At 42.1% G+C, this 14,199-nt stretch overlaps 1 protein-coding gene across 1 annotated transcript in view; it reads left to right on the plus strand.

Moving 5' to 3' along the window:
- Positions 1–14,106, plus strand: part of PPEF1 (protein phosphatase with EF-hand domain 1) — a 90,077-nt gene extending 75,971 nt beyond the window's left edge. The window contains exon 18 of the mRNA XM_081945997.1: positions 11,588–14,106. Coding sequence (XP_081802123.1) covers positions 11,588–11,766 — 179 coding nt within the window. The 3' untranslated portion in view covers positions 11,767–14,106. The remainder of the gene's footprint in view (positions 1–11,587) is intronic.
- The last annotated feature ends 93 nt before the right edge of the window (positions 14,107–14,199 follow it).

Genomic DNA, 14,199 nt, shown 5'->3' on the forward strand with positions numbered 1-14,199 from the left:
AAACACCCCACTCGGACTGATTGTCTCAGTCCCTGGCACACCCACTTACAACCTTACGAAAGAAATGTGGACATGTCTAAAGTACCTAACTGATTATTCCCAATATTCCATAAACAACACCACGCAATTCCTGGACAAGCTCAAACATCTCTATATTGACGAAGACAAAACAATGATATCATTTGATGTTACCGCATTATTCACATCTGTAGATCTGAAACTAGCAACCAACCTAATCAAATAATTACTGGACAATGCACAGCCACAAATAGAACCACTCACAACAGAAAGTGTATGTGAACTCCTCCAACTATGCTTAACCATCTACTTCAGATTTGATGGAGAAATCTATGAACAACTGAAGGGATTGCCAATGAGATCTCCTATATCTGGCTAGTCACAGAAGTTATCATGCAAAAGATTGTACTTCCAGAAATAAATCCCAAGCTATGGGTATGTTACATTGACAACACCTTTGTGATAATCAAGCGCAATCAGGTTAATCATACCTACTAGGTGATCAACAACGTCTTCACAGATATCTGATTTACAATAGAAACCGAGAATGATAACAAACTGCCATTCCTTGACATCCTTGTAACCAGAACCATGAATGGTCAACTACTAATATCTATATACAGAAAGGCAACACATACAGAGCAAATCTTCAACTTCCACAGCAACCACCCAAAATGCCATAAATAAAGCTGCATCAGAACACTGTTTGGGAGAGCGGAATCCCATTGTAACACCACAGAGATCAGCTCAGCAGAGTAGAAGCACCTATACAAGGCTTTTGAGAGAAACGGAAACCACAAAACTTCGTTCAGAGATGTCTACATACAAATAATATAAACAACTACAACAATAATAACCAGATGAATCACAATCCCCTACGTATAGAATATTTCAGAAATGACAGCAAGATTACAGCATCAACATGATCTCATAATAGCCCAAAAACCAACCTCAATTCTCAGATGGACCCCGTCAAGATCGAACTTTGGTTAGAAACTTTGGTTAGAAACCAGGCTGCACGAACACTTCCTGGCTATCAAAAGACATGACCCACGATCTGTCATGTCCATCCACTAAGATTCAGAAGGACACAAATCTGATCTAACCGGGACCACAATTGTAACCCAGGCGAAATCAAGGAGAGAAAGAGAATTCCTTGAAGCCTGGTTTTCCACCAATAAGTTAATAAACAGACACATTGACATTGATCCAGTCTACCAATCACTGAGAACGAAAGAACTGCATCAACCACAATCCCGAAAATAGCATTTAAAACAAACAAACAGGCATCCCACTGGGCAGCAACAAAATTATAATCCATCAGCTCCTAAGAAATCAGACTACATCTCAATAACAGCCAACCAATCAAACAGCCCGAAACCAGATGATGACTCAGAAGTATCAAAAAAAAAAAAAAAAAACACCCCTCACTAATGCTAATTTGCATCACACAGATGGTACTTAAAACCAAAGATTATGTCTCAGTAACAACAGCCAGCCAATCAAACAGTCCAAAATCAGACCATGACTCAGAAATAGCCGAACAAGCAACACCCGTACTAATTTGCATCAGATAAAAGGTTATTTAAAGGCCAGAATTCCGACAGATGATCACCATTCAAAGAGCACTGATGATGTCTCCTTGAATAGTGATGAAACGTTTCCAACCAAACTGCAAAGCTTGGTGGGTCAAACCAACAGCCCACCTACCAACCCGATCCACTAACATTCAAATACATTTCAAACTTTGGTTTTTCATGCTGAAGTGTAAAACCTTGCTTTTCTCCAAATTAAATTTCTTTTTGTTGGATAGGGCCCATTTTTCAAGTCTGTCAAGATCTTTTTGGATCCTAAGTTTGTCTTCTGGGGTTTTGGCTATTCCTGCCAGCTTAGTGTCATCTGCAAATTTGATGAGTTTCCCTTCTATTCCCTCATCTAAGTCATTTATTAAGATCTTGAAGACTACTAGGTCTAAGATAGAACCTTTTGGTACCCCACTGTTTACTCCCCTCCATGTAGATGTAGTACAATTAAGGACTACTCATTTAGTATAGTTTGTCAGCCAGTTACAAATCCATCTGGTGGTGATGCTGTCTATCCCACATTTTTATAGTTGCCAAGATGTAAGTTGTGGTCTACTTGTTGAATACCTTGCTGAAATCTAAGTATACTGTGCCCACAGCATTTTGCTAGTCTACTAATTTAGTCACTTTGTTAAAGAATGAAATAAGATTGGTTTGGCATGATCTGTTTTTAACAAACCCATGCTGACTTCTAGTTATTACTTTACTTGTTTCTAGATGTTTGCAGATCTGTTTTTGATTATTTTTTTCCAGTATCTTCCCAGGTAGTGATGTTAGGTTGGTTGGTCTGTAGTTTCCTGCATCTGTTTTTTCCCTTTTTTGAAGATGGGAACCACATCAGCTCTTTTCCAATCCTCTGGTAGTTCCCCTGTGCTCCAAGATTTTTTAAAGATATGATACAATGGTTCTAACATCTGCCAGCTGCTTCAGAACTCTGGGATGTAATCCATAAGGCCCCGGTGATTTATATTCATCAAGGTCAGATAGGTGTTTTCTTACCATTTTATTGCTTATTTTAATTTTTATTTCTAGTCTGTCTTTTACAGTTATGTTTTTGGTAGGTTGGGCTATAATTTCTTTGGTGTGAAGATTGATGCAAAGAATGAGCTAAGCAACTCTGCTTTCTCTCTACTGCCTGTTACTTCCTTGCCATCTTCTCTCTTTAGTGGGCCGACTGTTTCCTTGACTGTTTTCTTGTTATTTATATGTTGAAAGAAACTTTTAGAAATTATCTTTTACTTTTGTTGCAAGTATTTGTTCATTCTGAGCCTTTGCTTTCCTGACTTCATCTTTGCAGATTCGGGCTATCTGCTGATATTCTGCCTTAGTTATATATTCCTCTTTCCATTTTTTGTACTTATCCTTTTTGTCTTTCAGTTTACCAGAGAGATCTTTGTGCAACCATGCTGATCTCTTCTTGGATTTCTTGTTTTTCTTTTCAGTGGTATTATATTGGATTGGGCTTTTAGGGTCATATTTTTCAGTGTTTTCCATGCTTCTTGAATTGTTTTTCCCTTTAGGTTTTTTACCCATGAAATTTTGCTTAGCCTCTCTCTGAGTTTGTTAAAACTAACTCTTTTAAAGATTAAGACTCTGGTTAGATTATATTCTATTGCATGCATTTGCATTATATTGAATTCCAGTATGACGCGGTCACTCTTGCCCAAGGTTCTGGCAATGTCAGCTCCCTCTATCACTTCTTCTGTGTTAGTAGGAATTAGGTCCTACTAGGTCTTTTCCCCATAGTTCCCTCCTTTACCTTTTGGGTGACAAAATTGTCAGCTAAGTTGATTAGGAATCTGTTCTTGCTTGTTGCGGAATCTGATCTCCCACTTGCTGCAGAATTTGTCTCCCAGTTAATATCAGGGTAGTTAAAGTCTCCCATTACTACTGTGGTATGTTTCCTACATACAGTACTTGTGTTAATTGATTAGTAAAGTTTTCATCTATTTCTTCTGCTTGGTTGAGTGGCCTGTAGTATATGCCTATAGCAAAGTCAACACCCCCTCCCTTTTATATTGACCCATATGGATTCTAGGTGGTTTTCATCCTTGGTTTTATGTATTTCTGTAGAGATGTAGTGATCTTTGATACAGCTGCGCTAAAAAGTCCTGCATGCTTTCAGTTTTAAGCTATATTTACATGTTCTCCCCAGTTGGTGGAGACAGCAGCCTGGATGGGTTGTCTCTGTCCATTGACCAATCAGATTGAGTCTACAGCTGTGACATCACTGGTACCACTGATGATTCCTCCCAGCTTTAGACTCAGTCTGATCAGGACTGGATGCATAAATTAGTTCTCCTCCAAATTAGTCAATTAGGCCTTTTTTCCAAATTTAATTCTTAAAATTGCTAATTCGATTGTCTAAAGTACTTCTACTGCTCATCCTTCATTGCAAACTGCAGATTACCTTCTCTGCGGCTTTGACTTCATCGCGGGTGCCATGAGGTAACTCAGGAGCATCCTGTGACTTCTACTCATCGGGCAAGCCTGCAGGCGGCAACTCAACGGCTTCTGCCCATTGCAAGGCCTAAATTCGTCGCTGCAGCCACTAAATATCAACTGCAGCTGCAGAAAAGCCTCCGGTGGCACTTTATTCTTCTTTCAGAGCTCCGGTGTCATTTTAGTTTGTGCCAAAGCTCCACCGGCCATTTTGAAGCCTCACACCATTTATTTTGGTGCCAAGCCTCCGATCAGCCTCCAGCCTCTGCAGAGCACAAGGAAAGGTTCCTGTGGGGTGAGTCCCTGAACCACCAATTACCATGGCATCTCCCAGGGGTGATCAAAGCCAGGCTAGCCTAGACATATGTCCCCCTGATAATCCAGTGGCAGGCTCTTCTGAGGTAACATCCACCAGGAAAAGGCCAGCTCCAGAGCCTCACACAAAGGGCAGATCTCCCAAAATCTCCAAGGCTGCCCAAAAGGCAGAGGACCGTCGCCAGCACCAACTGGACAAGGAATTTGCAAACGCACAGCGCTTGGTTGCCAAGCTCCAGGCTCAAGCCGCTGGATATGACCTCTACTTTATCTGAGGCCATCAAGCAGGATTGCAGCTGGCCTCCAACAACAGCAACAAGCTTTTGCTTCACTGGCCCCTTTTCCTGTCCCCAGTGTGCCATCTCCTAGATCTTCTCACACCAGCAAAAGCCCTTCCATCCAATCAATTCCTTCTCATACCGATCAGGCCTCAGTGGGGGTGGAAGAGGAACAAGCCGTTAGGGACTCTAATTTGTCTGAAGATGAGGATTTAACCCCTTCATAGGATTATTCAAACTAGCTGTCTTTAAATCCATTCTTCTTAAGGCCAAGAAAATTGCCAAGATTGGGTTAAAATCGCCTCAGGTGTCACACAGACTCAGGAACGGGAGAACCGGTGGATCCCCTCTTTCTGGAGCACACTATGGAAAAGGAGGTCATCCCTTCTATCAAATTATTTTTGGATTTGGTCCAAAGACAATGGGTCTCCCCGGGCTCGGGTCCCCTTACAAATTCACTGGACAAGAGGCTCTACAATGCGGGACCAGAGCTGGCTAAGCTCCTGGAAACCTCATCTGTAGACCCACCTGTGGTGGCCCTGTCCTCCCCCTCGACTCTGACAGGGGCCCCAGAGGAAGTTTCAAAGCCCAAAAACAAGCGTTTCGAGCAAACGCTGGTCAAAGGGCACCAGGCTTCGGCCTGGGCAGTTAGGTAATCTATCTCTGCCTCCTTTTTCAGCAGAGCTGCCATTCTCTGGATCAAACAGATCCAGGAACGGCTTCCCCCATCTGATTCTAGGACATATATGGACCCTAACAAAATTAAAGCTGCCATGGAATTTGCAGCAGATGCCTCCCTTAATTTGGTCAGATTTTCATCCAAAGCTTCATCTGTTTCTACCAGACGCTTGCTCTGGTTGAAACAATGGCAAGCCGATGCCAGGGCCAAATGGAAGCTGGCTTCAGCTCTATTTGGGGGAGAAAAACTTTTTGTGGCTCCGTTGGAATCCCTCCTGGTGGAATCTCATGACAAGCGCATCTCTTGTCCCCAATGCCAATCAAACTTCAGGCAGTCCTACCAATCTCAGGACAGATTTGGGAAGGGAAACCAACATTTCCCTCCCAAAAAGCCCTTCAAGGGCTCTTCCAACTGACGGTTCAGATGTCAGAAGTGACTGTCTGGATGGTCTCCCGATAGGGGGTCGTCTCTTGGCCTTTGCTGATCGATGGACAGCCACGACCTTGGACCAGTGGGTCCTGAATACAATAAAATTCGGCCTGTCTTTGAAATTTCTCTCCCCTTCTGATGCTTTTTCTCTCTTGTCCGGCACCTCAGGACCCGTCTCGCAGGCTCCTGATGGAACAAGCCATTCAACACCTGATAGAGATCCAGGTCCCTCTGAATCGGGTAGGTCAAGGGTTTTACTCATGACTGTTTGTTGTGAAAAGCATCAGGGGGGTAGAGAGCAATCCCTGACCTAAAGACTCTGAACCTGTATATCAAATACCGCATGTTCAAAATGCATTCACTCCAAACAATTCTGGAAGGGATCAGGGAGGGCGACCATCTAACATCAGTGGATTTAACGGAGGCATACCTCCAAACCCCATCCTGCCTGCCCACAGACCCTAAGCTTCTGCTATGCATCAAAACACTACCAGTGCAAGGCACTCCTGTTCGGCCTATCATCCGCTCTGAGGGTGTTCACGAAAATACTGGCAGCAATGGCAGCCCATCGTCGCGCCCGACCCATCAGACTACAGTGCTATCTTGACCATGTGTTGATACAGTCCAGGTCAGCACATCAGGCGCTCAGAGATCTCCAGGCCACTCTATTGATAATCAGGGAACACGGATTCTTCATAAACCTGGAGAAAAGCCACCTTGTCCCCACAACAAGACTATTACACCTAGGTGCAATAATCAACATGGTGCAGGGCACAGTCTTTATTTCCCCAGATCGTCTCTCCAGTCTCTAACAGATGGCTCGACAGGTGAAAAGAAGCTGCAGAACATCTCTACTCTGTCTCTCCCAATTGCTGGGGAAGATGGTCTCCTGCTTTGGCATCATCCCCTGGTCCAGGCTACACAGCCGGAAACTGCAGTGGTTCCTGCTGCCGTATCAAAGAGCCAACATGAGCTGCTCACCAAGATTTATCACAGTACCAACAGAGGTAACCAGGTCCCTGGGGTGGTGGATCTCTCCAAAGGTAGCCCAAGGGTCTTCCTTCCGGGACCCAGCCCGCATCACGATCACCATGGATGCCAGCCTCAGGGGTTGGGGACCCCATCTCCACTCTCAAATGACATAGGGCACCTTGTCTCCTCATGAGACAAAACACAATATCAGCTGGCTCGAACTGCGGGTTGTTCACCTAGCGCTCAAGCAGTTCCGAGGCCTTGTGACAAACTCACATGTGCTAGTCCTCAATGACAATATATCAGTGAAAGCACACATAAACCGGCAAGGGGGCACATGGTCCCGCACTCTGATGGACGAGGCGCACCATCTGGGCACCTCTGCATGCCACATCTCTGAAATTGCAGCCCTGTCCACCAAACAAGACCTTTGTATTTTTCATGAGGACAGAATGGTGCTCTGCCTTGACCTGGCTTTTATCCCGAAGGTCAATAGTAGATTTCACAGGAGATAGTCCTCCCCAATTTTTGTCCTTTCTCTGCACGTAGACTTGAGCGCAAATGGCACAAGCTGAACATGTGCCGCGCACTCTGCATCTATATCTCGAGATCTGCTTCCTTCCGGCGCTCGGAGGCCTTGTTTGTTTCTTTTCATCAAACTAACATGGGTGCCAAAGTCTCTTCCAGGTCTATCAGACATTGGATCAGGTCCTGCATCTTGAAAGCATATGGAGCTCTCGGACTGCCTCTCCCTCCACACGTGACAGCGCACTCAACACGCAGTGCAGCTACCTCGGCAGTGTGGTCTACCCAAGCTTCCATCGAGGAAATCTGCAAGGTGGCTACGTGGTCTTCACAATCTCTATTTGTAAACCATCATAGACTAGACAGATACGCATCAGCAGATGCCACTTTTGGTAGGAGGGTACTCCAACAAGTCAGGTCTGGACAATCGGCCTTAGGCCAGTCATCTACCCACCCTTAACATTATGGACAAGCTTTGGTATGTCCCAACCTGGCTGCTGTCTCCACCAACTGGGGAGAATGCGTGTTAGTTCTTACCCGATACGTCCATTCTCTGGACAGAGAAGACAGCAGCCAGCCCCACCCCTTAGCTGACTTCTTTCTGGGACTCTTTTTTCTGATCTGGACTTAGAAATAGCTCAGGGCATTCTGGAGGAGAGTGTGAATGTGTTATTGATTCTTGTGATTAACACCATGCGTCAGTCTACAGATCTACCTTTGTTAAAGCTGGGAGGAGTCACCAGTGATATCAGTGATGTTGCAGCTGTAGACTCAGTCTGATTGGTCAATGCACAGAGACAACCCATTCTGGCTGCTAGTCTCCACCATCCAGAGAATGGGCATATCAGGTAAGAACCAACGCCCATTTAATCAACTTTTCACTCATAGAAACCACACAAAATTAGTACTTAGATGAAAATTTCTGTAGTCGGATTGAGATGCATAATTTTTATTAATATAACCAAAGTCTTTTAAAGATTTTGAGTGAGTTTATGTGCTAAAACAAACACAACTTGAATTTTTGAGAATGTTAGGATTGAAACTAGCCAATCAGCAGCGAGCTTTGGCTGACCAATCAAAATGCACAGAAGCTAAATCTATGAGCCAATCAATGTTGTCATACTCTCTGACTATAAATAGGCATGAAAAGCAGCGAGAAATTTAATTTAGATCTGGCTGTGGGCAAGGATGAAGGCCTTTGCTTTCACCAGTACTGAGCAGCAGCATCGCATCATTGTGCTTCATGAAGAGGGTTACTCATGTACAGAAATAGCCAAGGGAGTGAAATGTCATCACTCCACAGTGAGCAGAGTATACCAAATAAAATATTAAATAACTGGTTCAGATGATGACAGGCTCTGCTCTGGAAGACCAAGAGAGTCAACAAAACGGCAAGATTGGGCTCTGCAACACATTTTGATGGCTGACAGGAAGCTCACCTCACCTCAGATTACAAGAATTTGGGGTGAAACATGTGATGTAAAAGTGTGCACAAGCACAGTGTATCGTAGACTGCTTGCCAGAAGGCTCAAAGGCTGCAGGGCTTGAAGTAAACTTCGCTTACAGACGCTCACTGCTCTTATCGTGGGCCAAGACGTATGCCAAGTGGACCAACGAACAGTGGGCCAAGGTCATCTTCAGTAACGAGAACAATTTCTACTTGACTCGGAATCAGTGCAATAAGTATGTCAGAAGATTTCCAACTGAAGAATTTAGCCCATACTGCCTGAATCTATCTGTGAAGTATCTATTGCACATGATGATCTGGGGCTGTATTGCTGTTTCTGTTATTGGTCAGATACAAATCATGCAGGGAATCATGAATTCCAAGCAGTATGTTGAAGTCCTGGAAAATACCATGCTTCCTTCAGCTCAACAACTTGTAGGGAAGGACTTTTACTTCCAGGATGACAACGCTCCTTGTCATGGAGCCAAGTCCATCCAGCAGTGGATGAAGAAGCATGGTGTTTGACTCCTGGATTGGCCAACTCAGACCCCAGATTTGAACCCAATTGAGAACTTGTGGGCCAAGATTGGTTACAAAATAAGCAAGAAGCATCCAAAGACCAAGCAGGAGCTGATTAAATCCATTATTGCAGCCTGGGACCACATTGTCACTAAAGATCACGTGCAAAGGCTTATACAGTCTATGCCGAAGCGATGCCACCTGATGATAAGCAATAAGGGCTGGCCAATTTCATATTAGTAACCAATGTTTGGTTAGTTAAACAGTCCTTTTCAGGGCCACAAACAATAAAAATGTTAACAAAACACTAGCATCGGCCTTAGTAATTGCAACACGTAATGCCACTGGATATGCATCAGTTAATCTGTTTTCATAGTCATTGTAAGCATGCAAGAAAATTCACAATCCCCATCCAAATAGCACCAAATTGCAAAAAGCTTATGCTTTTCACTTAAAAACCACCAGTATTTATTTAAATATAATAATATTTGCATAGCATTTCCAAAAAATATCATAAAATCAATGGCCTATCCAAAAAATGCCATGAACCGTAAAGCGTGCAGGACATTTTCACACAGCAGTATATATAATGAAACTCCACCTCCTCTTTTGTTAGGTCTGTTTCTTTTTGACTAGTTTGTATCCTTCCATCAGTACATTCCAGTCATGGGTTTCATCCTAGCAAGTTTCAGTAATGGCAACTACATTATATCTGCCTTCATGTACTAATGAAGTGTGTAGTGTGTCTCTACCTAGAACAGAGAGTTTCAGATACCATGGTAGGATGAATTAGGGAAAGAGGGGCTTGTATTTATTAAGTTATCTTAAAATACTTTAAGTTGGCTTTTCTTAATTAAAAGCACTGAAATATTGAACTGAGTGATATGTGCAGCAGTTGTTTATTTCCACCTAGTGGGTGAAGTTAAATCACAATACATAATTAAAAATAGAGACAAGATGATAAATAAAAATTTAGTTGATTTTTCTAATCACTTACTTATCCTAAAAAGAGTAGTATCTTTTGATCATGTGATGCTACACTCTAGAGAAAAGCTTGTTAACATCTTCCTGACAAATGCCTCGTTTTCATTTCCTTCTTTGCAAATTGGATTCCCAAAGTGATTTGATTGCAAGAGTATGAATCATGATGCTCAAACAAGCAAAAAAAAGGTGTTTAGTCTTGATGCAAAACAAAACCCCTGTGTCTTATGTCCCTATCCTGTACTCTTAGCAATTTCCTTGATTGATGACTATTTTGTTTATTATACTACCTATTAGCACAGCATTCAGAAAATAATTTATTGGGTGTTCAAAAACTCCACTGAATTTTTAAAAATAGAGTAATAAGCAAACAGTGCCAATAGAGGGAATATTAGTATGTTGTGGAGTCTATTCTGCACAGATGTTTCATAATTGGCTCTTTACAGCCAGGATCTTCTCTGAACAACAGCTATGGAAACTTTGCCCTGAGAGTCTCATCAATTTTCTGTACTCATCCTGTCTTGGAGACTACTGCCCAAAGCTGTAAGAATTCTTAGTAGAACAATAATCTCTTACAATCCAATAAAAATAACAGAAAAAAACCTTTTCAATACTTTGCAAAAACCAAACCAAACCGTGTTTTTTAAGGTGAAGAACTCCATGTTATAATTACATATACAACCTTCCCCCTCAGCTTCAGCTTTTCTGTTATGACATATTTTATTTCTGAAAGAAGAGATTCTAGTCATTCACATGGATTCTACAGATTCAATACAATAATAATACAATAGTAGAGTTGGAAGGGACCTTGGAGGTCTTCTAGTCCAACCCCCTGCCTAGGCAGGAAACCCTATACCAGTGATGGCAAACCTATGGCACGCATGCCACAAGTGGCACGCGGAGCCATTTGTCAGGGCACGCGAGGCGCTGCCCTGTTAGCTGGCCAGCGTGCATGCGCGCGCTGGCCAGCTGAGTTCACCTTTTTAAAAGCTATTTTTCGCCTTCCCCAGGCTCCAGAGGCTTTATAGGAGCCTGGGGAGGGCGAAAAGAGCCTCCCCCTCCCCCCCGGAGGGTTCAGGGACCGTCCGGAGGCTTCCCTGAAGCCTTCAGAACGCTTAAAACCACCCTCCGAGCAACCGGAAGTCACTTCCGGGTTGCTCGGAGGGTCGTTTTAAGCGTTCCGAAGGCTTCAGGGACCGTCCGGAGGCTTCCCTGATGTCTTCGGAGCGCTTAAAACGACCCTCCGAGTAACATGTGCAACTGATGTAGCTTCAAGTTCTGCATTATTTTCTTCAGATACCCCAATTCTAACTGCATTCTCGTATAGAATTAACATACAGTATATAGATCCTTTATGCAAATTTGCAGTGCTTTTGTAACCCGTTTTCCCTTTGTTTAGGCCTTATTTCTGCTGATGAATTCCGCCAAATATGGAAACTCTTTAATGCACATGTGAAGAATGATGTGAGTGATGAATCCATTGACAGTTTAGCTCGCACCATGGATTTTAATAAAGATGGTAGCATTGACTTCAATGAATTTCTGGAAGCTTTCCATATGGTACATAAATTTAGTTAAAATTATCAGCTTTCTTGAAGAACCAACTAGTTGGATCTTCAAGAAACTAGTTGGAGAAATCCCTGCTTTAGATATTTATGTTTTTTAAAACATGGTAAATTTGTTAATGAGAAATAAAAATATAGACTGGTCAAGATGACTGAAGGAATAATTTAAGTGATTTAAATAATATCATATTTTAATTTTATTATTTTGAATCTTCTTCATAAACAGATTTTTCTTATACAAGTTGCAGATATTTATTGTTTTTCCTAAGTTGGTGTCTTCAAGATTTATTGATTTTCATCTTCCATAATTCTTAGCACAAGCATTACTCATGCTGTTGAGATAATGCTTAGCAAGAGATATGAACCATGGACATCTTACCTATGTACTTCTCTGATGAGTCATAAACTGACATTGTATCATCTTCATACAGTTCTCCTTGTGTATTCTTACGACATGTAAAATTGAGAAATTACAGTATATGTTATAGAATAGCTAGAACTTATCTTAATTACAGAATATTGATGACAGGAGGCATGAAAGATTACTAGTTCTACAAATATAAGCATTTTTTTTTTACTATAGCTGCTTACTAATTTGACATGTCAGAAATTGCAAACATATAATTTTTGCTGTATTCAAGTATGAGCCTATTTAATCATATCTATAGTGCCATTAACAATAGGAAGCCCTCAGGCAAAAAGTGATGGAAGGTAATAGATGATCCTGTATGACGTTGGTTAATAACCTTTTAAATCCATCAACAGATCATGTTTATACAACAAATTTCATATTTCAATTGTAATAACATAACATTTTCCTTTTTCTACATTTCTTTACTGGATGTCTCCCTCCCCACTTTTTCTATACTATGTACCATATTTTTTGGACCATAAGATGCACCCCCCCCAAAAAAGTGGGTGGAAATGTCTGTGCATTTTATAGAACAAATATTGTGGTGGGGGAGGGGGGGTTGGTGCAGTGCCGATCAGCTTTTCTAGGTGGTGTGGATCGCCATTGCCCGTTCATTGCCGATCACTGCGTGATCACCGATGAACGGGCGGTGGCAGTCCCCATTGGAGGTGGTGATGGCGATGAACAGGTGGTGAATAGGCTGTGGTGAACTGGCCACAGTAAACCGGCCATGACAAAAGGGTGGTGGCAGGGACAAATGGGTGGCTGTGGTGGCGAACGGGCAACGGCGAATGGGCTGGTGGCGGCGGTGGTGGCAGCTTTTTCCCTCTCTTTTAAAGCTAATGTGCGTGATATAGTCCAAAAAATACAGTACATCTTATCTCTTTTAGTATGTCTTTTTTTCTGAATTAAGAAAACAGATGTAGACTTGGCAGCAGTTCCTCACTGAAGAGTTTCTTCAGTCCCTGCAAGATACTGAGATGAACTCACTAAAGAGAGAACTACACACCCCAATTATCCTGGCACTTTAATTGTACTCAGAAGTAGGATCAATGCATTGTTCAATTTGGCTTCCTGGAATTACTTCCCTTAAATATTGTTTTTCCTTGGCTGCTTTTATGTTTTTTAATGACTGTGGTTTTCATGCAGCACAAATAAAATATATTTTGCTCTTGACCTTACAATTCTTCCTGAAAGAAGTCACTTCCAAAAATTGGCTAAATAAATGAATGGATGAATGAAGCTGGACCCTGCTATAAAGAAGAGGAGAGGAGTTGGAGGGGAATGGAAGAGAGGAGAGGAGAATAATTTATGAAGGCATGTGGGTGGGGGAAGGGTCACTTTCAGATCTTCAGGGTACAAATCCTGTGAATACTATAGTTATTAGGAATGTAGGGACTACAAGATTTCTGCCCTAGAAACTTGGATAATTACTCTTCATCTTCATCTTTGAAGATAGTCAAAGAGCTCATTTTTAAAAAATGCTAAGTTATGTAGCCTGCAATGGTGCAGCCCCTTATTTTCTTTTGGCATTTCTCTAACCCCTTTTAAAATAATTTATTTTAAAAACACCATTTGCGGTATGTAGGTGCTGTCGATCCTGGAACTGAAATGTGTGTTGCCATTTTTAATTGTTATTTTTTATGCATATTCTTTCCTACTTCTTTCAATATGTTGTATGGGAATTAACAGTGCTTCAAGCTTGAGGGGGGGTAGGAGAGGTAATGGGATTGTTATGAGTAGGTGGCGTTATTTCCCATGATAACAGTGAAAGTGCCTGCAGATGGTGGAAAGTGGAGTTTGGCATCATCGGACTGATGGACTATGAACTGATTGGAGAATGTGACTCTGGAGAGGATATTTCTAATATATATATATAGGGTGTAATTCCGGAGGCTGGCCAGACACTGAGACCTTGCCAATTTGATATGTTCCTAATAAAAAAACTTCGTTGTAATATGCCTGCCTTGGACTGTTTTTATTGGGGACATGTTACTTGGAACTGAAGCTTGACAGGTGCTCTCTAACTGTTAC

This window comes from Natrix helvetica, assembly GCF_964273705.1.
Source record: "Natrix helvetica genome assembly, chromosome: 3".
NCBI lineage: Eukaryota > Metazoa > Chordata > Lepidosauria > Squamata > Natricidae > Natrix > Natrix helvetica.